Source organism: Aquarana catesbeiana, linkage group LG08, assembly GCF_042186555.1.
Source record: "Aquarana catesbeiana isolate 2022-GZ linkage group LG08, ASM4218655v1, whole genome shotgun sequence".
NCBI lineage: Eukaryota > Metazoa > Chordata > Amphibia > Anura > Ranidae > Aquarana > Aquarana catesbeiana.
In genome coordinates this window covers 88930446-88954352 of record NC_133331.1, presented here as the reverse complement: position 1 = coordinate 88954352, position 23907 = coordinate 88930446, and the positions used below count along the sequence as shown (strand labels likewise).

At 41.7% G+C, this 23907-nt stretch overlaps 1 protein-coding gene across 10 annotated transcripts in view; it reads right to left on the bottom strand.

Annotated features, from left to right (window-relative positions):
- The window catches only part of SH3PXD2A (SH3 and PX domains 2A), a 467201-nt gene that overhangs the window by 154428 nt on the left and 288866 nt on the right, over positions 1-23907 (bottom strand). For 5 of the 10 annotated variants that reach the window (XM_073596110.1, XM_073596107.1, XM_073596106.1 and 2 more), the window contains one exon: positions 7885-7929. The exons of the other annotated variants lie outside the window; for them this stretch is intronic. In XM_073596110.1, coding sequence (XP_073452211.1) covers positions 7885-7929 — 45 coding nt within the window. The remainder of the gene's footprint in view (positions 1-7884; positions 7930-23907) is intronic. 10 annotated transcript variants of the gene reach the window in all.

The following is a 23907-nucleotide window of genomic DNA, read 5'->3' as shown; positions in this document are numbered from 1 at the left end:
CTTCAATGTTGGGCCTCTGTATGTGGACAGGCTGTGTAAAAGGCTCACACATGTGGTATCGCCATACTCAGGAAGAGTAGCAGAAAAAATTACAACTTAAAAAAACTCACCATGCTACTTACTTAATACCTTGGAATGTCTACTTTCTAAAAAGGGGTCATTTGGGGGGTATTTGTATTTTCCTGACTTGTTAGTGTCTCAAGAAATGAGACAGGCCTTCAGTACATCAGGTGTGATCAGATGTGATCAATTTTCAGTGATTGGCACCCTAGTTTTTAGACTCTATAACTTTCACAAAGACCAAATAATTTACACTAATTTGGGTTATTTTTACCAAAGATATGCGGCAGTATACATTTTGGCCAAAATTTATGAAGAAAAATTACTAATTTGCAAAATTGTATGACAGAAACAAAAAAAAAGCATTTTTTTCACAAAATGTACGGTCTTTTTTATTTATAGCACAAAAAATTAAAAACCCACTAGTGATTAAATACCACCAAAATAAAGCTCTATTTGTGTGAAAAAAGGACAGAAATTTCATATGGGTACAGTGTTGCATAACTGAGTAATTGTCATTCAAAGTGTGAGAGCACTGAAAGCTGAAAATTGGTCTGGGCAGGAAGGGGGTGCAAGTTCATTGTATTGAGGTGGTTAAGCATAATTAAAATCACTGCTCCTAAAAAAAATGATTGTTTAATTTTTTTTTTTAATTATTGATACATGTCCCCCAGGGCAATACTCAGACCCCTATACCACTTTTTTGGCCAATTACTTGCATATAAACCTTTAAAATGGGCACTTTTGATTTTTCCTGTTTGGCTCCCACAGACTTCAATGGGGTTTGCCGTTCGGGTTAGGGGAGTGTTCAGCCCATCCCTAATGACCAGTATAAAGCACAGACATCCAAGTACCTGCTGCAGATTTCAGTACCTTTTGCTTCACCAAATGCCAGACCATTCTGACAGCTGAAACTTGCCTGCCCCTTGTTCCTGCTTGAATATTGTTACTGGCGAGTGAGGCAGCACATCATAGTGACGAGTCAATAAGAATAGCAGGAGGCAGGGAAGCTCTGACACTACCCAAAAGTACCAGAACTTTGCCTTTTGAAAAGAGATTGCATTTGGGCGAAGCAGAGAGTGCTGAAAACTGCTGCAGTTATATTCAGCTTGGTTCTCTTAAAGTGACAGAGTTTCCTTAAAGCAGATCTAACATCAAATATAGAGCAGCCTGCACATTTTTTTTTTTTTTTAAAAAAGGTCCTCGACTACCTCTTTCACTCCCCTGCAAATACTAACCTGTGTCCAGTGATAGGGTCTATCGGATTCCCAGTGGCTCTTTCTTCATAAGCTGTGGTGAATGACTGGATCTGTGCGAAACAGAGGCTCTGGTTGGTCTCCTCTAACTAAACAGTGTATGAAATACTCCACTTCACACAGATCTGATCCTTTGCCATGGATAGCAAAAAAACAAACAACTGAAGCAGTGGCTATTGTAATTCTAAAGGACCCCACTCCAGGACATAGGAAAGTAACTGGATAAATGGGGGGACCATTTCTTTAACAACGGTCTCAAAGGGGACCAGCAAACCTACATTCTATTTCTGTTTAATCGCCTGTTCAGCCCACTGGGGCTGTGCTGCTGATGCTTGGTTTCAGGCTTGTTTCACACTAGAAAACGCAGCGGCTCACAGCAGTAGTCTGGTGCGACTCTATTCACCGTTTCAGGTCCGATTTCAGCCTGAATTTTGGGCTGAATTCCGACCTGAAACGGACCAAAAGACGCACAGGGCTCCTGTACAATTTGCACTGGGGGGCAAGGCCTCATTCACACGAGGCGGACTCCGTTTCCACGGAGCCCGCCTTGGTCCGCCGGCTCAGCGGGAGATCAGTCCATTGATCTCCGCTGAGCCGGCGGATGATAGGTCCCTCTCTGCTCACTGAGCGGGAAGGGGCTTGTCAGGTGCCGCTGCTGCCTATGGAGAGATCGGATGAAAACGAACAGCATGTCCGTTTTCGTCCGATCTCACCCAATCCGATCCGCCAGCGATGGATCTGGACGTAGGGCCATCCGTCTACTTTTAGCGGATCAGACGGGGTCGGATGTCAGCGGACATGTCTCCGCTGACATCCGTCGCTCAACAGGCTAACATGGAGCGCCTGTTCAGGTCCGCCGTCAAAACTGACAGGCGGACCTGAACGGTCCGATCGTGTGAAAGGGGCCTTAGAGAGCTGGTCACAATCTCCTGCTATGCGAACTGAATGCAGGGAGATCCAAATCCAATTCACATAGGTGTGAACCCAGCCTTACCCTTTATAGAATGTATATGCATGGCCAAACAGATGGATCACTCTGAGCACATCTCAAGCATCCCACTCAGCTTGACATAATTCAGAAGAGAAACCCTGGAATATGTAATAAATACATTAACTTATTAGAATACGTGGTCTTCTAAAATCAATTCACATGATCATAAGTGATAAAAAGTTACATTCAGTTGCAGCAATAATTTAGGAATAATCCTCTCTAACTAGCTCCTGATTGCTTAACAAAACTTCACATGTTGACAGTGGGTCCTGGCAGGGGCACACATGAAACGCACAAAAGGGTGGGAAATTCACCACATAAATTCCCAACAGGATTAAAGTAAACCTGGTCTGAAACATGAAAATCTCCAACCGGGCAGCACCATGGCTTAGTGGGTAACACTTCTGTTTTACAACACAGGGGCTCCCCGCCAGGACACCATCTGCATGGAGTTTACATGTTCTCCCTGTACTTTTGTGGGTTTCCTGCATTTTTTTTATTTCCTTCCACACTCCAAAGACATGCTGCTAGACTAATTGACTTCATGTGCATGCACATGTAAGATAGGAACCTTAGATTGTAAGCTTCTTCAGGGAAGGGCCTACTGTGAATGTATAGTATACAAAGTGCTGCGGAAATTGTCAGTGCTATAATAAATAAATTAAATCATATTTGCAGAAAAAACTGCCCCCCCTCCAAAAAATGACCAAAACTTCCAGTAAGGGGCAAATTTGCTCAACCAAACTAACACGCAAAAATTCAATATCTGGTAACTAAGCCAACTATCACTGGGCACAAGCATTTCCACTCAGGAGACCTTTAGATTTAGAAGTTGAAGGAGCTACTAGTAAGGCAAATCAAGAAGGTTCTCTAAAACCGCATGCTTGGTTTGGTATGTTAAAGTGATTGTAAAGTCTTGTTTTTCTATAAAAATAACAAACATGTCATACTTACCTGCTCTGTGCAGTGGATTTGCACAGAGCAGCCTGGATCCTCCTCTTCTCGGGCCCCTCCCTACTGTCGAGTGCCCCCACAGCAAGCAGCTTGCATTCATACACTGAGCCGTGGCCCGGCCCTGCCTCCGCTCACCCCTGATTGGCTCAGGAAAGGATTGGGCGGGGCTGAGGGGGGCTGCCGCACACAGAAGGCTTTTTATCTTAATGCATAGAATGCATTAAGATAGAAAAACCTTTTGACTTTACAACCCCTTTGAAGTATAACTAAAGTCAAACCTTTAGGATTAGAACACGTGTCCGTTTTTATTGCTGTATGTGTCCCTATCAGGGAGATGCACCCTCTCTATTTGTTATGTTTACCATTATAACCAAAAGGGAAAGTGATAGAAAATCCCAAAATTTGGGTTGTCCCCAGAAAAGTAATAGAGGGCAAGTTTTCCAATGGGGAAACTAGTTCTAGTGACCCTGGTGACTACCAAGCATTTCCTCATTTAGGAGGGATTTTCTCTAACTTCGTGTTTTGGCTATGGGAAAAACATAGTAAAGGGAAGTTCCAAGGAAAAAAATTGTTTGGTAAGTTAATAATTCAAAGTGATACTAATGTAAAAAGAACAAGGATCGCAAAGACTTATTTTGTACTGTGCAAGAATTGTGAAGCATCAGCTAATTAATGACTATTTTTTTTCCGGTTCAGACCTGTTCAACTGTAACACATTGAGAACTGGCCACACACAGCAACTAAAATTCCTTGCAAGTGTGAATGGCAACTAAAATGTAAAAATTCACACAAGTGGTTGTGACTTTTCTTTAATTTAAGGGAGTTGTTTACATTTAGATTAAATAGAGTTTTTTTTTCAAATTGCCTAAAACATTCAATTCAGTTCACAGTTTATGTGTGTTCTGCCTGTATGGAAACAACTTTATAACCATATAGCAAATACTTTCACATAGAATGAATTCCCAGTGGTCACAAGATCATAACAGCCACAGCCCTGTGATTTCTATTGCATGCTAGCACTGATGACCAATTACAAAGCATTGAAAATGAATTTCACATAAAAAGAACAAAACGCACCTCTCACATATTCATTCTATGGAAACATTTTGTTCTTTATTTTAATTTGATTCTATTTTTTCCTTAAACTATAGTTAAAGTTTTTGTTTTGTAAGACATAATGCCCTTTGGGTATAAAGAATGAGCTTTCTCACGATGGACATCTGCAGTAACTGCAATAATTCCAAAATGTATTTGGAACAAGATGCTTTCCCATGTGTCAAGTATGATCGTTTGTACACCACCAGGACACCAGGACTCCTGTTGGTGTCTATCGCATAATAAAGACATGTTTTTATTTTTGTTTTGCACTTTCTACTTTCAAATATATAAATTCTACCATAACATATTCTATCACTACCACCCTTATCTTTAAAAAGTTACTAAACCCAGGACCCTGCATTCAATATATCTGATCTCCCACAGTACACAGAACATGGAAATGCAATTATTTTAGTAAATGTAAATTGCTAAATATCTTTTCTCATCAGCAGTACATAGCAGTCTTGTGAATTCTACCAGTGTCTGGTTAAAGCTTGTAGGAGGAGTTTACATTCTACTCTGACTGTCCTATGAGGCTGCAGAACCCCCGCTTCCTTGTCTGGACAGTGCTGATTGTGCACCTGCACCTTCCCAAGAAAAAAAAAAAAAAAATTCTCTAGCTATACACACCAAACTGAGCAGTGAGGGTGGAGGAGCAGATCAGGAGAGCTGCTGATTAACAGGCAGCAGCTCTCTGCTCTGGGAGCTTGGAGAACCCAGCCATCATCGGTGTTTGATGGCTCATTTCTCAGTGCACAGGCAGCGAGGGACCGATGCTACATCCACCCAGGTAAGTATGATTATGAGAAAAAAACGTTTTTGTCCATACATCTCTTTTAAGCACATTACACACTACCACTGGTGTGCGCTGGTAGGCAGCCATACCAATGCGCTGCAAACAGCACATCTCACCGTTCACTTTTTCTTTTTTATGGAAACATTATTGAAATGTCACAAAGTCACACTTCGTTAACTTTTACTGGCTTGAGAGTTGTGTGATGCAGTGGATTGAATTGCACCAAGCTGTGCTAAACTAAAAAAAAAATCTTGCATGATATACTTTTTTCAGCATATACCACCGCAGCATGGGGGATTTTCACCTTATCAATATTTTAGGATTGTTTTGGGGATGCTGCCCAATGCACCTGGTATGAACGGCCCTAAGGACCAATAGGCACCTGAGCAGTATCAAAAGGGAAATCACCACATGCTTTTCACAAGGCCCTGATTGGGGAACACTCTCACAGCAAACTCCAAAAACGAATAACCATAAATGAACCACACTGCAAAAAAGCATGCTCTAATTCCATGTTAAGGCCTCATGCACACTGGGCGTTTTAAATGCCACTTTTAGAGGAAGTGTCCTACCTCTATATGCCCCTTAAATGTTAGCCTATGTACTTGTATGCACACATAAGGGTTCATTTACTAAAACTGGATAATGCAAAACTGTGTGCACCTCTGCATGGTAGCAAGCTTCTAACTTGTTCAATTAAAGGGGTTGTAAAGTCAGAAGGTTTTTTATCTTAATGCATTCTATGCATTAAGATAAAAAGCCTTCTGTGTACAGTAGCCCCCCTCAGCCCCCCTAATACTTACTTGAGCTCCATCTCTGTCCAACGATGTCCACAAGTGTCTCTGCGTTTCGTGACTCTCCCTCCTGATTGGCTGAGACACAGCAGCGGTGCCATTGGCTCCCTCTGCTGTCAAAGTCGGCTAGCCAATCAGGAGAGAGAGGAGGTGGGGACGAGTCGCGGCTCCATGCCTGAATGGACACAGGGAGCTGTGACTAGGCTCAGGTGCCCCCATAGCAAGCTGCTTCCTGTGGGGGCACTCAACAGGAGAGAGGGGCTATGAGCACAGAAGAGGCACCCGAGAAGAGGAGGATCCAGGTTGCTCTGTGCAAATCCATTGCATAGAGAAGGCAAGTATAACATGTTTGTTATTTTTATAGAAAGAAAAATGAGACTTTACAATCACTTTAAGCTTTGACAAGAAAACCTGGAAGCTGATTGGCTGCCATGCACAGCTGCATCAGATTTTGCACTCTCCAGTTTTAGTAAATTAGCCCCATAGCAATTACAGGCATTTAGAGGCAGGGGTGTATTCAGGCCGGAAAAAAAAACACTTCCAGTGTGTTCAGGAGCAGCAACGTTTTATCAGAAAAAACTTCTGATGTGCCTGAAATCTTGCTTGGGTAGTCATTTATTTCAATGGCCAGAATAAATTAATATTCCGGCTGAAGAACTTAAAGTGGATGTAAACCCAATGTCATCCTTTCTAAACTACTGCCATAGGGGTTATCTATAAGGATATACACGCCTCTTGCATGTATCCTTACCTGTCAAATGTCTCCCCTCTCTGTTATTAGACCCAAAAACTGCATATTCTGTGGGTGGGTCTGTTGTCTGGAGCTCGGTGGGTGGAGTCGTGATGTCAGTAGACTCCCCGCCCACCTCTACACTCCCCTTGTCAATATGCATTTTTTCCTGTGTATTTCTAACACTGAACTTCTGCTGAACTTCTGCTATGATCTCTAACATCCAGTGAAAAGACAGGAAAGTAACCACATGACTTCAGCATGCCAAATCATGGTGAGGTGTGGAACAGCCAATCCTTGCAGAGCTGCTGAAGAAAGGAGTGGGGGAGGGAATTTAAAAATACTGCATGTCTCTTAGGCTAGTGCACGAGATATGTAAATGACGTGTCACTCACAGCAAGGGGGAGGATTTGACAAAGTTTTTCTCAGTTTGTCAAGAATTGTCTCACTGAACAATAAAAGAGGATTGCTCAGAAATGGATTAACTCTGTGTGGCAAGACTGGGCTCAAATGATAGCAAATCTTATACTCTACAGTATGATATAAAAAAAAAGAAAAACATTTTTGGGTTTACATCCACTTTAATAAATGCCCAAGCTCTTGACACGCCTAAACACGTTTGCAAAAATGCAGCTTTAGGAGCGTTTTTGACGCTGCTTTTCTCCTGCTAAGACACTGAAAGACACTTAAAAGTGCTGGACAAGCGCCCCAGTGTGCATGAGGCCTAAATCGCTTGTGCATTTGACCATGCAAAGATCAACAGATATATTTCTAAAAGCATATTGTTAACAGTCAGATTAGTAATAGTTAAAGATACACTCCAATTAAATATGAAAAGTTGAAAAAACACATGGGAGCACAGCTTATTAGCTAAGTGGCTATGATTTGCTTGGCATGCAGCTGAGCAGCTGGATTCTCTTTAACTAAAAAAAAATATGATGGCCACTATCATTACTTTTTACATGTTTTTTTAATCTAAAAGTTGCTAAATGCCTATTAAAGCCTGCTGAATGCTTCATGCACTACCTAAGCCTACACTGAGAAGAGGCTTGCATGATAATGTACTCACCAAGAAGAGCCACCATGCTTGGCTGCCTTCCTGATATTAAAATGGAAATATTTGAAAACACAAAAACACAGTATGGCACTCAAGCTTCTCAAAACAAACTAGGAGATCGGGGGAATCACTACACACAGAATTGTACCTTTGGGTTCAGCCTTTGGAATCTCACACAAGCTGGACATCCAGACTTCAGTGTTTCCAAAAAAGCAGCATTAAAAAGATTGTGAAAGAAGAATGATGATTACATAGAAGATAAAACAAAATGTATTATATGCAAGATGAGCTTGAACAACTGTCAAAATTCATTAATACATTTTAGATATTTATTTGAGGACCCATTTACATCTATGTGTTGCAATACCGTAACACACATTACATGCACTGATATTTATTTTCAATTTCACCCCAATGCACTCTGGCAACATGTGATGTGCTAATTTTGTGACTATGTTTGATTTTTGGGACTTTTGGTGCATTGGCAACACATTGATTTCAATGGTCTACCTTAAAACAAATGTTAACTCACTGTATTCTGATCAACAGCGAATACTGCCTTCTGAACACTTCTGGTGGTAGTATACTGCATAACCATTTCCTAACCTCACTTGTCACCATAAACAGGCTAAACACAATGGTTTGGAGACTGATAGCAACCAATTTGATTCAGACTTTTAAATGCCAACTGTCATTTTACAGTGTTGAGTAAAATGTAATTGATTGTGGTTATACACCAAATACAGTTCTTAACTAAAGGATCAGTGAAGCTGCAGGTGATTCAACCCACTGGTGACCATCAGAAATAAAATAATAGTTTTGACTGGCTTTGAAAAAACAGCTAGTTATGTTACACTAAAACCAGATGTGCATACATTTCTCACAGCAATGGTGCAAGCAAAGTCTGTAAAGACATAATTCATAAAGGGACAACCTTTAGAATTTAATTTGGCTACTGCACCAAAATTGTCAATGCTTGTGCCGGATTCATGTACCTGTCAAGCATGGCACTGAGGTCAGATTGTCCATACTGGACACTTCTTCCTCAGTGTGCTCCCTCCCCAGCCACTGTGCCCGTTACTCCACACTGAGAGTTTTGTAGTGTGGTGGTCAAAGCCTGATGGAGAACTGAGACACTAGTCCTGCCTTGCTGTTGACTGAACAAGGCACAGCAGTGGGTGGATCCACAGCTGACATTTAGTCCAAATGGTCAATTTTGCACGCATCCACTGCCATCAGCTGTCAGTCAAAAGTATGAGGGACCTGACAGGAAACTAGTCTCTCAGTTCCCCACACGGCTCTGCCCACCTAGTCAGTCAGTTATTTCTCAAATATGAGTATTGCCATATTTGGGCCATGTAATCACCAGTATTCATGGTCCCTTTTAATATTAAGATTTCAGCCGCAGAATCTCCAAGCTAATAGCTGAATGGGGCTAAGGGATAGAGGCCTTTGTGGGAAGCTTTCACATTCATAACAACTTCCCAGCATAGACATGCCCCGCTCTAAGCACTGGTGTACCTCTGTACGCCAGCACAGATCTGGTCTTAACTACCACCAGTCTCCTAAACGGTGAATGTGTGGTAATTATTTTACAATCTGTCGTTGCCATAGCTACTGGTGCATAAAGTGGCGATAGCTAGATTTAGGTGCAGGTAGTTCTGGACTAAGATGGAATATGATTGGATACCGCTGCTGTTCGACAGACAATTTTCCACTCGGCTCCTTGAATTTTCAGATCAAAGGATGACAGGTGGGAGCGTGCCACCAGGGCCACCCACAGCTGGAATTTCGTCCCATTCAGTTTGTGTATGATCAGCTTTACACCTGCTTTTTTAGTCTTATATAGAGTGGAGAGGAGTACAAATTTCAGCCGTGTTGTCTTTATCTGTGACCCAGTAAGGAAGATTTTTCCTTACTTCCTGTCCCTGACACCTTTACAAGAAATGAGGAGAGCAGTTGTCAGGAAAGAAAGGCACAGACAGAAATAAAAACACTGTCAGAGATTCTAAACCCTTTCTCGCACTACAAAAAAATGTGCTTTTGTTTTTGATGTGTTCCTGCCGGTGAGATTATTGGGCACTTCCTGTTCTGACAGTAAATAAAGCTGGCCATACACTTTACTAATTTCTGTGGATGCCCCTGTGGGCCAAGAAGCCTCGATTGAAAAATCAAAGGAGCTGGGCAAAAAAATGGTGACCAAAAAGATGCTGCATTCAATCAGATGCAACTGTTCATGTATTTTGACAGCTGATGCAGCTGTCAAAATGCAATAGGCACAGTGGGAGATCTGTCTAACTGCACTATATAGCGTGGATGGAGGAAAACCTAACAGAGGCTATAACTTTCCCTTCTTTATCCAAAACATAGGTTTTTGTTGCAAGAATATCCTGTTAATTTATTTTTATTTTTTAAATTTTTGAATAGAGTAGAGGAGGATTTTTGTTATTGTGTAGCAATACAACCTAGGGAAGTACGCAGACCAGCTACCAGCAACCTAACAATCAATGACATCATAGGTTGATAAGGATGAAGTTGGGTGCCTGAGGACATCCTTGTTTTCCCTTCCCCCTGTCCCTCTCTGTCAGGACTTGGGTCACATTAGCTGGGTGAAGGAAAGGAATACTGGAATATTAGTCAGTACCAGTGTGCAAAGGTATTTATGCTTTGTAAGAATAAATCACCTCTGTTGCTATGTGTCTTACATGTGTAGATGCCGCTGCATTATGTAAAACGATTAGTTTAGTGTTTACATTTTAGAATGGGGTGCCTCAAGATTGTGCAGAATTTTAAAGTGTGCCCTGACTAAAAAAAAGGTTAAGAAAATCCCTATTGGAAGATATCCTGTTCTGGTGCCAGCTTAAAATGTTGGATTTACTGTTACCATTCTGGGACATGCGGTTCCCACGTAGATGTTGACACACACGCTGTCTAACTCTGTTCTACAGTTTAGCTTTCAGAAAGTAAAATCTGCCAAGCACAGCCTTCTATTTCTATTATGTCACAATACAAACATCTTGTACTGGCAAAGTTCCTCCTATCCATAGAGGATTATGGCATGGGCTATTTCGGAATATGAATTTAATATACGGTTATGTACCCAAGCTTCATGCCGCTTTTATAAAAACATCAAGATGCTGGACTGAAAGCTGATATTTAGCAGAAATTTGTAATCGATCACCAGCAAATGTCTTTGGTGGGCCCAAACCAAGGTGAAAGGCAAGAATAAGGAAACAAACAAGTCAGCAAGTGTTCTTTCAGCTCTACCACATCTGTTTTGCATTTGAATTTCCTTTTAAAAACTTAGACATAAATTGTTTCCAGTGTTAAGAGGAGGGGAAAAAAATTATCATTGACACATGTGACGTATAGACTTTGGAGAATCACGCATGCCCCCTTGCAAGCAAAAAGCAAAAAAAAAAAAAAAAAAAAAAAAGCAAAACAAGAGTCATATGAGTTTTATGCTATGGATTTTTAGCTGGCCAGTGCCTGGGCTGGGGGAGGGTGTGAAACCCCAGGCTCCTCTTGCTGGAATCTCAGAGCTATCCAAGTACATTTCAAATTAAGAATGGTAAATGGAGAGACTCTTACTTCCTGTTTTCCTTATTATTCTGCAGTTATTTCCAACTATTTAATAAGAAGAGTTTAGAGAAACAAATGTTCAGTATGGTGCAATAACTTAATATTGTGCAACCTTAACACATCAACCTCAAAGTACCTGAAAACATCAGACATTCATTGTCCAATTCAGTTTGCTTTTGATCTGTTTCTGCAGCGCTTTTCGCTGTGCATTTTTGCACACATGATTTTACCGCAATTTGCGTTTTGCATTTTTTATGCTTTTTTTGCCAATTTGTTGTTGGGCAGATTAAAAAAATGGCAAAAGCAAATTGTGCCCTTTTTTTAAATAAAGGACTTGTCAAAAACTGCATACTGTCAATTGTCAGATTTCAGATAAGACCCCGCCTGCAGACCCCCACAAACACTGGCCAGGATTTTGGGGAAGAGGCCATCAATATGGGGACAAGTGCTTTGAGGGGGGGGGGGGGGGGCAGACCCCACACCATTTTTTTTCATTGGCAGCATTCTTTTTTTTTACATTCAGCTGGGGAAACTCGCTAACATTTGATAAGTCATCGGTTGTTAAGGACGCAGTGGCCAGCTTCCCGGCCCGCTCCTTAAAAGACAGTTATTTTTCACACAGTATTTGAATCGGTCGATGAAAATTCAAATTGTTCTGAAAATTTGGAATTCGCTAGAAAATAAAGAAACCAAAAGAAAACTATACATTTTTTTTCCCGTTCTGCACATGTCTAAAGACTCTGTAGAGCACAAAAAAAATGATCACATTGGTTAAAGCCAAAGTCGTAACAAAGTTGCACTCATCCAAAGTTGTATCAAAGTCGCAGGATAAAGCCGCAATGGAAATCACACCATTTTTAAGTCGCACAAGTGTGAATGGAGCCTTACTGTGCTTTCAAAATAAGTGTTCCTGGGCATGGCATGCTTACATCACCCAGATCACAGTGATCCCTGCTTCTGTTTTCAGTGATCTAAGTCGAGTTCCATGCTCAGGCATGGTTTGTACTCACACTGAACGGAACTGTTCCAGACCTCGAGTGAACCGTGCCCGGGATCACCTCTTCCAAGTGGTCCCAGGCAAGGTACACTGAACTGTTCTGCGTGAACCAAGGGGGTGAAACCATGCCCGGGCATGGTTAAATTTGCCAGTGTGAGCGCATCCTTAAAGTGCAACTTTACTCTCCCAATTAACGTTAATTATTTTTAATCCTTATGCTGCCAGCATTAGTAAACAGATAGGAAAGTATATCCTATTTACTTGTTTAAAACTTTTTTTTTCATTTCTACAGTTACTTCCTGGTTTCTTGCCTGCATGCATGCTTGAGCTAAGGGCATTTGGATTCAAGGGAGTAATTGCTACATGAATCATTTGCCCTTACTTAAGATAGCCACGGCCAGAGATTCAAGGGAGGAGTTTTTCAAAGTGATTTCTCAACTAAAAATAAAGCATGGAGACATGAATGGATAAGAGAGTTTGCTTTGAATATTAAAAATTTATTAAATAGTGTTTTTGGTTTGTGGTGGTCAGATGCAGTGAAGATCCAGTTTAATGCGAATACTGACTGCACAGTAGACAGATCTTATCAGAAATTTAGAGCTGTCCACTGTCCCCTGCATAACTACGGAGCTATTTCAAAGGGTCTTTTTGCTCCTCCTAGTCTTTATATTGGACTACAAAATGATAATCCTATATGTTGTAGAGATCCAAGATGGGACTGATTAAGCAGTTTAGTAAAAGACACCAGGAGGGGCTGACACCAGGCAATCCATATTAATGTCGTGTGTTGTCAGCCCACAACAGGGCCTAAAGTTGAGTGCATTTCTGGAAGGTCAATAGGTATTTTTTTATACTTGAGTCTTTAAATGGATAAAACACAGGCAAATGTGCATACGGTGCAGAGACGTACTGCATATGATGCCTTTAAGTAAAATAGTAATAGTTCACTTCATGGGCGTCCGCAGCAGGGGGCAAGGGGGGTCAAGGGGTCAAGTGCCCCCGCCTGGGATCGGCAACATGACAGTGCGGGCAGTGCCGGCTAAACTGTGCTCTATGGCAGATGAACATGCACATTAGTACACAGTCACAGATCACTACCCAAGTCAGACCTAAAGTGTCCTTGCAGAGTCGCAGCGGGGTGCCGAGTGCTGGAACGTTCCCTGCGCTCCTACATTCAGCTGAGAAGACATCAGTTACACTTCTCTGTCAGGAGGAGTGAACTCCGCCCCACAGATCATTTCTAGTCCCCGCCTCTGACATGATGTTATTCAGAGGCCGGGACAGGAAGAGAGAGAGGCACCGCGAGGAAGCGTGCATGTTGCTGGAATTAGGTAAGTGAGCAATGGCAGACAAAGGGGAATATATCTTGCTTAACAGTGTAATGTTGCAGTGACCTTTTTCCAGTGCACTGGACTGGTTAATGTCTTGGGAGCTGTGGTGGGTTTTGTGATTGGGGGTTAATTAAGCCATTAGCCAGTAATATGCAGCATGAAGGGGTTAATGTACTGACACTGGCCACAAAAGCACAAGGCGTTTATGAACACTGCCATTGATCTTTAATGCATTAGTGGCCAGTAGCAGTTAATTAACCCCTTTGTGCTGCATTAGTGGCCAGTGTCAGTGTTAACCTATTCCTGCTGCAATTCAAAGGGGTAATTAACACTGCCACTGGCCGCTACTGCATTAGTGATCAATAGCAGTGTTCATTAACCCCTTGAACTGAAATTGGTGGCCAGTGTCAGTGTTAATTAGCTCCTTCATGCTGTATGGTTTTAAATTAGCATATCACCACTGACCATGTATGCTGGGACTAATATTGCAGCTACTGCACCAACGCTGGGGATTATTATTGCAGAAACTGACACCAATACTGGGGATTATTATTGCAGAAACTGACACCAATATTGGGGATCATTATTGCAGAAACAAAATGTGCCAAATGTGGCAATGGAAGGGGGAGGGTTATCACGCTTTATGTGATAATGACTAAGCCCCTCCCCTTCATGACATTATTGAAAAGGGGCGGAGCATTGGTGACCTTAAAATGATGCCCCCCCCCTCTGGAAAAAGTTCTGCGGACGCCCATGGTTCACTTTTAGAATGTTTAGGCAACTGCTGAATGCATCCCTCCTGAAGTCCAAGCATTCTTCCAGCAAGAAATAACACAAATTATTAAGCTATGATGGCCCGAGTGTTGTACTCAACATTTATATGAGTATAATAGAAAGTTGAGTCTAAAACGCTGAGCTGTATCCTGAGCCATTTGGCTCAACACACTTTCAGACATAGTATGTGGAGGCACTCTACAGGAGCTAGGAATGTGAACCAAGCAACCTCCTATAAACATTAATCTGAACAAGGCTTAAAGTCCACCTCCATTACTCTACCTTCCCCACCATCTGGACCCCAACCCCCTGTAACCTTTTGCTTAAAAAAAAAAAATCTTTATACATACCTTCTTTCTAGGTGTCTTTCCTCCAGTCGCAAGCTATCACATGTCTTTTTCTTCCTCCACCAGTGGGTGGGTTCTGAATGCTGCATTACACAGAGCCACTCTATACAGCAGGGGTCTCCAAACTTTCTAAACAAAGGGTCAGTTTACTGTACATCAGACTTAAGGGGGACCGGACTGTGGCCACTAGGAGTAGAAAATTTCCTGACATTAGTGGAAAAAGCAAAGTCCCATGGTTGGTGTCAGTGAGAGGAATAGCGCCCCATCGTTGGTATCAGTGGGAGGAATTGTGCCTCATCGTTGGTGTCATTGGGAGGAATTGTTCCCCATCATTTGTGTCAGTGGGAGGAATTGTACCCCATCACTGGTGTCGGTGGGAGGAATTGTGCCCCATCGTTGGTGTCAGTGGGAGGAATTGTGCCCCATTTTTGGTGTCAGTGGGAGGAATTGTGCCCCATTTTTGGTGTCAGTGAGAGGAATTGTGCCCATTTTTGGTGTCAGTGGGAGGAATCGTGCCCCATCATTGGTGTCAGTGGGAGGAATTGTGCCCAATCGTTTGTGTTATTGGGAGGAATTTTACCCCAATTTTGGTGTCATTGGGAGGAATGGTGCCCTATCATTAGTGTCTTAGGGAGATTTTCTGCCCCTTCACTGGTGTCAGTGGTAAAAACATGCCCCTTTGTTGGTATCAGTGGATGAAAATAGTGCCCCAAAGGCTGGATAAAAGCAAGCAAAGGGCCACAGTTTGGAGACCACTGCTCTACAGCATTATTCTGGAAGTGGGTTAAGGGACACTGAGCATCATTCAATCTGGTGGAGGAGATCTGTAGTTGCTGCAAGAACTTTCCACAGGGAACAATACCAGAGACATGGTAAGTATGGCAGACAGAGCTGCATTTTTAATTTTTTTATTTACGTTGAGCACTGAATTTTTATGTTTTATCAAACTGAATGTGAAACAGCTGAAAAACAGCAAGATGGGACTTACACTTTAAATAGTAACAATCTCACAGTTTACACTGTAGAATTTATAACAGGTGCTACTGAGGCTGCTTAAAAAATGTACATGAACCAACAAAAGATTGATTGTCGTGGCAGCTGTATTGAAAGTTCACTGCCACTGTACGCAGCTGTGTGCAACACTTATGGCTACTATATTGTGCAGTGCTCCAACAGTGTTGGAAACAGCAAAACTGATGCTGTAGGTTTCTACAAAGCTCAATGTTCATTTATTTTGGTCACTCTCTGTTTTTGAGAGCCATTTGGATATGTGAACCTAAGAATTTAAGAGCAATATAATGGGGTTTTATTTCCTCAAGGCAAATCCACTTTGTACTACAAGTGCACTGCAAGTGCAGTCGCTGTAGATCTGAGGGGAAGATCTGAAATGAGGGGAAGCTCTGCTGATTTTATCATTCAATCATGTACAAGCTAAAATGCTGTTTTTTATTTTCCTTGCATGTCCCCCTCAGATCTACAGCGACTGCACTTCCAAGTGCACTTGCAGTGCAGAGTGGATTTGACTTTAGTAAATAACCCCCAATGTGTGTAAATGCACAACTGATAGAGAACATGTGCTAGAGAGAGAATGTGTAAAAGTGGGCAAGGAGAGAGAACGGGGTTGATTTACTAAAGGCAAAAAGACTGTGCACTTTGCAAAGTGCAGTTGCATTCTGCAAGTGCAGTTGCTCCTGAGCTTAGTAAATGAGGTAAAGCTTCACTTTGCAGTACCGAATCACATGCAAGGAAAAAAAAATGCATTTTGCTTGCACATGAATGGATTATGGAGGTCAGCAGAGCTTTTGCTCACTTTCTAAGCTCTGTAGCAACTGCTCTTGCAGAGTGCAGCGCAAAGTGCACAGTGTATTTGCCTTTAGTAAATCAACCACAAGGTGCAACAATTTAATTCCCTGATAGCCCATGGTGGTGATTCACACACCCATGCACATTGAAGCGTGTTCTGACATTATCTAACTTACACTTGCCTGGGTCATAGACCAGTTCAGTCAGTCTTTAAAGAGTAGTAGAAGAAATAACACACATGTGCAATGCGCTGTTGGTGGAAAATGACTGACAGGAATCTGGAGCAGTGGGTTGACATTAAATTATGAGTGAAAACTGGCAAAAGTGTGAGTGAAACTTTAGCTCTGTTACAACAGGAATATGGTGACCATTCCATAAAGAAATCAAGTGTTTTTGAACACCATAGGTGGTTTAAGGAGGGATGGGAAGATATCCACTATGATGCAAGAAGCGGGAAGCCAAAAACGCAGAGGATGGATGCAAATGTATACAGTATGAAAATCCTCATATGCTTATGCTGGAGTGTTTTGATCACAAGGGGATAGTTCACTACTACCGTCAACCAACATTTTTACTTGGAAACTCTGAGAAGGTTATGGGAATCTGTCTGGAGGAAAAGACTGGAACTGTGGTCTGTCTAGTGGATTCTCCACCATGACAATGCTCCTGCACAAGCATTTTTTTTTACAGTCCATTCTGGGAATTAAATAGCACCTCCTATGTGCTATGTATAATAAAGAATAAGCTTTTGAGGATATTTTGTGGCTACAAGAGTAATTTGTCATGAACTATAAAGATGAATAAATATAATCTGACATGTACAGAAGAGTGGATGTCTGATGGCCTTAAAATTAGAGGTCTGATCATTTATTTCCAAACATTTAGATCCCTAACTGTATGACTTTAGAAACAAATTTGGGTATGTGTGTGTGTGTTTCTAATTGGGAGACTGTGAAGGATCGAAAGCAAATTAATGTGAGAGTTCAGTGTTAGTGATGGCAATTGTTTGTATCTGCACTGAAAAAAAAAAACTGAATGACTTTATTCCTTGCTCAAAATTATCTAATGAGAGTTGTCGGTGAGTCAAACATTAGGTGCATTCATGTCGCTCTTCTGCCCTTACATGGATTATTGCTCACTTTAAGCACAACTAAAGTTTTCGGCTCGGGGCCCATTGACTTTTTATACAGATGAGCGGGAAATGTGTCCAAAGCTGGAAATCAGAATGGAGCGTTGCGGTTATAAAATGAGTCTGCAATTGGCACAGTGGTGGAAAGGAGGGAGACTTCACAAAGTGAGTCAGGAGCTGCTGGTGCCAGCTCAAGAAGCCTTTATATAAACAAAGCTACAACCGCATTATATAATACATCAAACAGTCAGCTGAAATAGAAGGAAAAAGAGTGGACCCAAAACAAACACTTAAAGGGAAAGCTCAGTGTAATTTCAGGGAACACATATTAACTTATTATTGCAGGGTTTCTCTTTAAAAGACAACTTCACCATTACTGCGCATGCAGGGTAGCCAACTAGAAGTGCCTGGGAGTACAGCCTACTCATAGGAATAAGGGGCTGCATAATTTTTTTATCCCAATGATTTAGTATAATTATGTCAGATTTTTGAATCTCAAAGCGGTACATTGTTTTGCATAGAAATTTGGCGTTTTATATTGTAGGCCTGTAATTCTTAGTAATAACACACTTAAATCTGTCCAAACAAGAGTCTAGTAGACATCCCGGGTATGATAAAGTTTGAAACACAAAATCATAAATTATACTATAATAAATAACTATAAATAATTAAAATATATATATAATATAATAATAATAAAATTAATTTCACCATCGCTCAATTCTGCAAGTGATCTAATTTACTATCACGGTTTTCTAGCTGGTCTAAAACCACTTTTGAAGTAAAGGGATACTTTTTGGTTGCCATGGACAATCTCAAGTTTCCAGGCAGGAAGAACAGTATATATAATATAAAGATGCATGCAGGGCACTGGACACAGCACTAGGGACAAAAGGGAGGTGAAATTATTTGATACAGCAATGTAATCTGTAAGATTACAGTGTACTATATGTGTTATGTATTTTGTACTTTTTTAATTTGCCTCTGGGCTCCACCCCCATGCATTGCAACACTCGCAGGGAACGGAGCCTGGGACATAGATGCATCGGGCGAATGATTCGGCAGGGGATACAGCAGGGGGACATCGCAGGATCCTGGTGACAATGTAAATTTAACCCCAAGCCACGCTTGGGATTACCGCCAGGGGGGTTAAAGGAGAAATTCCACACGTGAGGGGTAACCTTACCCACAACCTGGACACATGAGTTTTGTGGTGTGTGCTGAAGTCTGATTAGTATATAATACCTTAATTCCATCAGGGATTCAAATTCAAACAAAAAGATACTAATGTATGTAGTAAGATGGGAAATGGGAAAGTAACTGCTCAAATATCTGTTAAAAGGTAGTTGTAAACCCTCACATATATCCAGTGAAGTGAATAGCCTCAGATGATACACACAGATGAAAAAAATCCTCTTACATAAGTTTTACTTGTATATCTGCTGTCTTCCCCTTTCTCCACCCTTTCAAAAGTGCAGATCGTATTAAAAATATTTCTTCATCTTTAAGCAGTACATAGGGAAGGGTGGAGAGACTGCACTTACACTATGTGAGAGCAGATTGGATGAAAGGGACACACAACCCCCCCCCCCTCCCCCCACATAGGTGGAGGAATGAAGGCACATGCAGAGCTGTATTCTGAATAGGCATGCTCAGTTTTTATCTCCCTCTAAGCACCCTCCCCAACACAAATTTTTAGCTCATGTTATCTTGTGTTCAGAGAACATCTCAGAAGTGACTCATGTTGATAACAGTGAAACGAAGCACCAGAGAGAAACAACACTTAGAGCTTTGGAGAGAGACAAGTAAACACTACAGATGCAGTGCCTTGAAAAGTATTCATATCCCTTGAAATTTTTCACATTTTGTTATGTTACAACCAAAAACATAAATGTATTTTATTGGGATGTGATAGGCCAACACAAAGTGGCACAAAATTGTGAAGTAGAGGGAAAATGATAAATGGTTTTCAAATTTTTTTACAAATAAATATCTAAAGAGTGTGGCGTGCATTTGTATTCAGCCCTCTTTACTCTGGTACCCCTAACTAAAATCTAGTGGAACCAATTGCCTTCAGAAGTCACCTAATTAGTAAAAAAAGTCCACCTGTGTGTAAATTAATCTCAGTATAAATACAGCTGTTCTGTGAAGCCCTCAGAGATTTGTTAGAGAACCTTAGTGAACAAACAGCATCATGAAGACCAAGGAACACACCAGACAGGTCAGGGATAATGTTGTGGAGAAGTTTAAAGCAGGGTTAAGTTATATAAAATATCCCAAGCTTTGAACAACTCACGGAGCACTGTTCAATTCTTAATCCGAAAATGGAAAGAGTATGGCACAACTGCAAATCTACCAAGACATGGCCGTCCACCTAAACTGACAGGCCGGACAAGGAGAGCATTAATCAGAGAAGCAGCCAAGAGGCCCATGGTAACTCTGGATGAGCTGCAGAAATCCACAGCTCAGGTGGGAGAATCTGTGCATAGGGCAATTATTAGTTGTGCATGCCACAAATCTGGCCTTAATGGAAGAGTAGCAAGAAGAAAGCCATTGTTGAAAGAAAGCCATAAGAAGTCCCGTTTGCAGTTTGCAAGAAGCCATGTTGCGGAAACAGCAAATGTGGAAGAAGGTGCTCTGGTCAGATGAGATCAAAAATTTAACCTTTTGGCCTAAAAGCTAAACGCTAAGTGTGGCGGAAAACTGACACTGCACATCATCCTGAACACACCATCTCCACCGTGAAACATGGTAGTGGAAGCATCATGTTGTGGGGATGCTTTTCTTTAGCAGGGACAGGGAAGCTGGTCAGAGTTGCTGGGAAGAAGGATGGAGCCAAATACAGGGCAATCTTAGAAGAAAACCTGCTAGAGTCTGCAAAAGACTTGAGACTGGGGAGGAGGTTCACCTTCCAGCAGGACAACAACCTTTAACATACAGCCAGAGCTACAATGGAATGATTTAGATCAAATAACTTTCATGTGTTAGAATGGCCCAAAGTCCAGACCTACATTGAATTGAGAATCTGTGGCAAGACTTGAAAATTACTGTTTACAGATTCTCTCCATCCAATTAGACAGAGCTTGAGCTATTTTGCAAAGAAGAATGGGCAAAAATGTCACTCTCTAGAAAGCCGGTAGAGACATCTCCAAAAAGACTTGCAGCTGTAATTGCAGTGAAAGGTGGTTCTACAAAGTATTGACTCAGGGGGGCTGAATACAAATGCTCGCCACACTTTTCACAGATTTATAAAAAATTTTGAAAACTATTATTTTCCTTCCACTTCACAATTATGTGGCATTTTGTGTTGGTCTATCACATAAAATCCCAATAAAAAACATTTACGTTTTTGGTTGTAACATGACAAAATGTGAAAAATTTCAAGGGGTATGAATACTTTTTAAAGGCACTGTATATGTACTTAGTTCAAATTTCATGAATGGGGTTTAATCACTTGCCGACCGCTGCACGCCGATATACATAGGCACAATGGCAGCGGTGGGCAAATGGGCACACCTGTACATCCCTTTTAACTGACGGGGCTAGCAGGCGTGCGTGCGTCCACTGCATACAGTGTGACCGCGCCCGCGGGGCAGCCGCAGAACGGGTAGATGCCTATGTAAATAAGCTGTTTCCCCATTCTGCCTAGTGACATGACAGAGATCACTGTTCCCTATCATCGGGCGCAGTGATCACTGTCATGTGAGTGGTAGCCCATCCCCCCACAGTTAGAATCACTCCCTAGGACACACTTAACCCCTTCCCTGCCAGTGTCATTTACACAGTAATCAGTACATTTTTATAGCACAGATTTCTGTATAAATGACAATGGTCCCAAAATAGTGTCAAAAGTTTCCGATGTGTCCGCCATAATGTCGCAGTCACGATAAAAATTGCAGATCACCGCCATTACTAATAAAAAAAAAATTTTAAAAATGCCATAAAACTATCCCCTATTTAGTAGACACAATAACTTTTGCGCAAACCAATCCATATACGCTTATTGCGATTTGTAGAATACATATCGGCCTAAACTGAGGAAAAAATGTGTTTTTTTATAGATTTTTTGGGGGTATTTATTATAGCAAAAAGTAAAAAATATTGCTTTTTTCAAAATTGGCGCTCTTATTTTGTTTATAGCGCAAAAAAAAAAAACGCAGAGGTGATCAAATACCACCAAAAGAAAGCTCTATTTGTGGGGAAAAAAAGGACGTCAATTTGGTTTGGGTGCAACATCGCACGACCACGTAATTGTCAGTTAAAGCGACGCAGTGCCAAATCGCAAAAGGTGCTCTGGTCAGGAAGGGGGTAAAATCTTCCGTGGCTGAAGCGGTCAAACAACAAACAGACAACAAAAAGAGAAAAATAAGAGATTAGTACATGTCTAACACTTGCCAGTCTGGGTACAAAAGAAAAATCACAATAAAACATCAAGACCCTATTTATAACCCACTGGGGCAAGAAGAATTTGTGGCCTTCAACATGGTGATGGAGCAATTTTATTTTATCAACAGCGATGTTACCTACAAATGTGCTGCACATCTGGATGTCCTCAGCAGAGAAAATACAAAAAAGGATGTTGGAATAAAATCTAAAGGCCTAAAAAAACTCTGAAACACAAAACACTGTGGTAACACAAAACAGATCAATGATTAAAATTGTATGAAACAGTTCACGGAAATTTAAATTCACCACAATGTTAAATAAGTCCATCTTTAAAAACTGCATGTCATACTACTGCTGCTTGAAGAAAAAAGGAATTCCTGTGTTTTATGTGATGCCTGCCTGCCCTAAAACTGAAGGCTTTTTTCACGTAAAGAGACATGCTTCCAACAAAAATCAGTCAAAGCTAGCTAATCACAAATCTATAAATCTATCAAGCAGTAGGTTGTGCACATTGATCCTCCTTTTCTGGGGTGCCCCGGCGGCGCTCTTGGCTCCTCCTCTTCATTGGGTGCAGCCACGGAGAGACGCTTTCCATGGTAGGCAGCTGTGCGGGCGTGCTCATGAGTCCCACTGCTGTATCCATTGACACAGACAGCAGGACTCGGCCCTGCCCCCCGGCTCCCGTGTCACTGGATTTGATTGAAAGCACCGGGAGCCAGTGGCTCCTGCTGCTATAAATCTATCCATTGAGGACCCGAGATAGCGGCTGGAGCCGCTGGGCTTGTGCTCATTGCTGGAACGACCGGTTCAGGTAAGAAAAAGGGGGGGGGTCTGAGGTGCAGCTGAAGCACAGAAGGTTTTTCAGCTTAATGCATAGAATGCATTAAGGTGAAAAACCATGAGAATTTACAACCCCTTTAAGATTCTGATAAGCCCCCTGCCCATAGACACCCACAACCTAGCCAGGGTTGTGGGGAAGAGGTCCTTGTCCTTATCCCTGATAGCAAGCAATGGAGCTGCAAATTTGAAAATGACTTGCTAAGCTATTGCTAGACTTGCCAGGCTTCACAACTTTGTGGCACAATTGCAGCAAGTCCACATTGCATGACTCTAGATCAACTTTCTTTGCAAACATTCTGCAAGTCTGTTGCAAGTTCTGGTTCAGTTATTTTAACGAGCCCCTGCTCGCTCGGTTCCACTCTGCCAACACTCCTCTGCTGCTATAGAATCAGACTGCAGATCGCAACATCTGATGGTTCGGTCATCCTATGCTCCGGGACTAGAACTACAGCTATGTGCCGTTCTAATCCAGTTGTGTAGCTCAGAACAAACACCAGGCAGGCTGTATGCAAGTTCAAACAGGAATTTCTCTTTATTGACAGGAATACAGTCTCTTTTATACAGTATACTGCTCATATTACTCTAACAATACACCTGTAACCTAATTAACATGGGCTAATTAACTAATCCCTTTAGACAGCCTAGATGACTCAGACATGACCTTTAGGCCAGACTGGCCATCTTGTAGCTCAGAAAACCCAATCAACATTATCACAATAGCAGAGTTAATTAACACAAACAACAATGGGGATCTAATGGCTCTTAGATCCCATACTAGAGACTTATTTACAATACACATTCTAGCAGGCAACAGACAGACAGGTGGCTGGAATTTACATCAGCATTTCCTAACAGTATCTGTCCCAGCATTATGAATCAGCCACTATTTCTAATATGGCAAATCCAGGGTCCCCAGAGTCTGTGTGTCCTGGGGGACCAGGACCCGAATCCACAGTAATACCACCTCAAGGGTCCCCAGGCA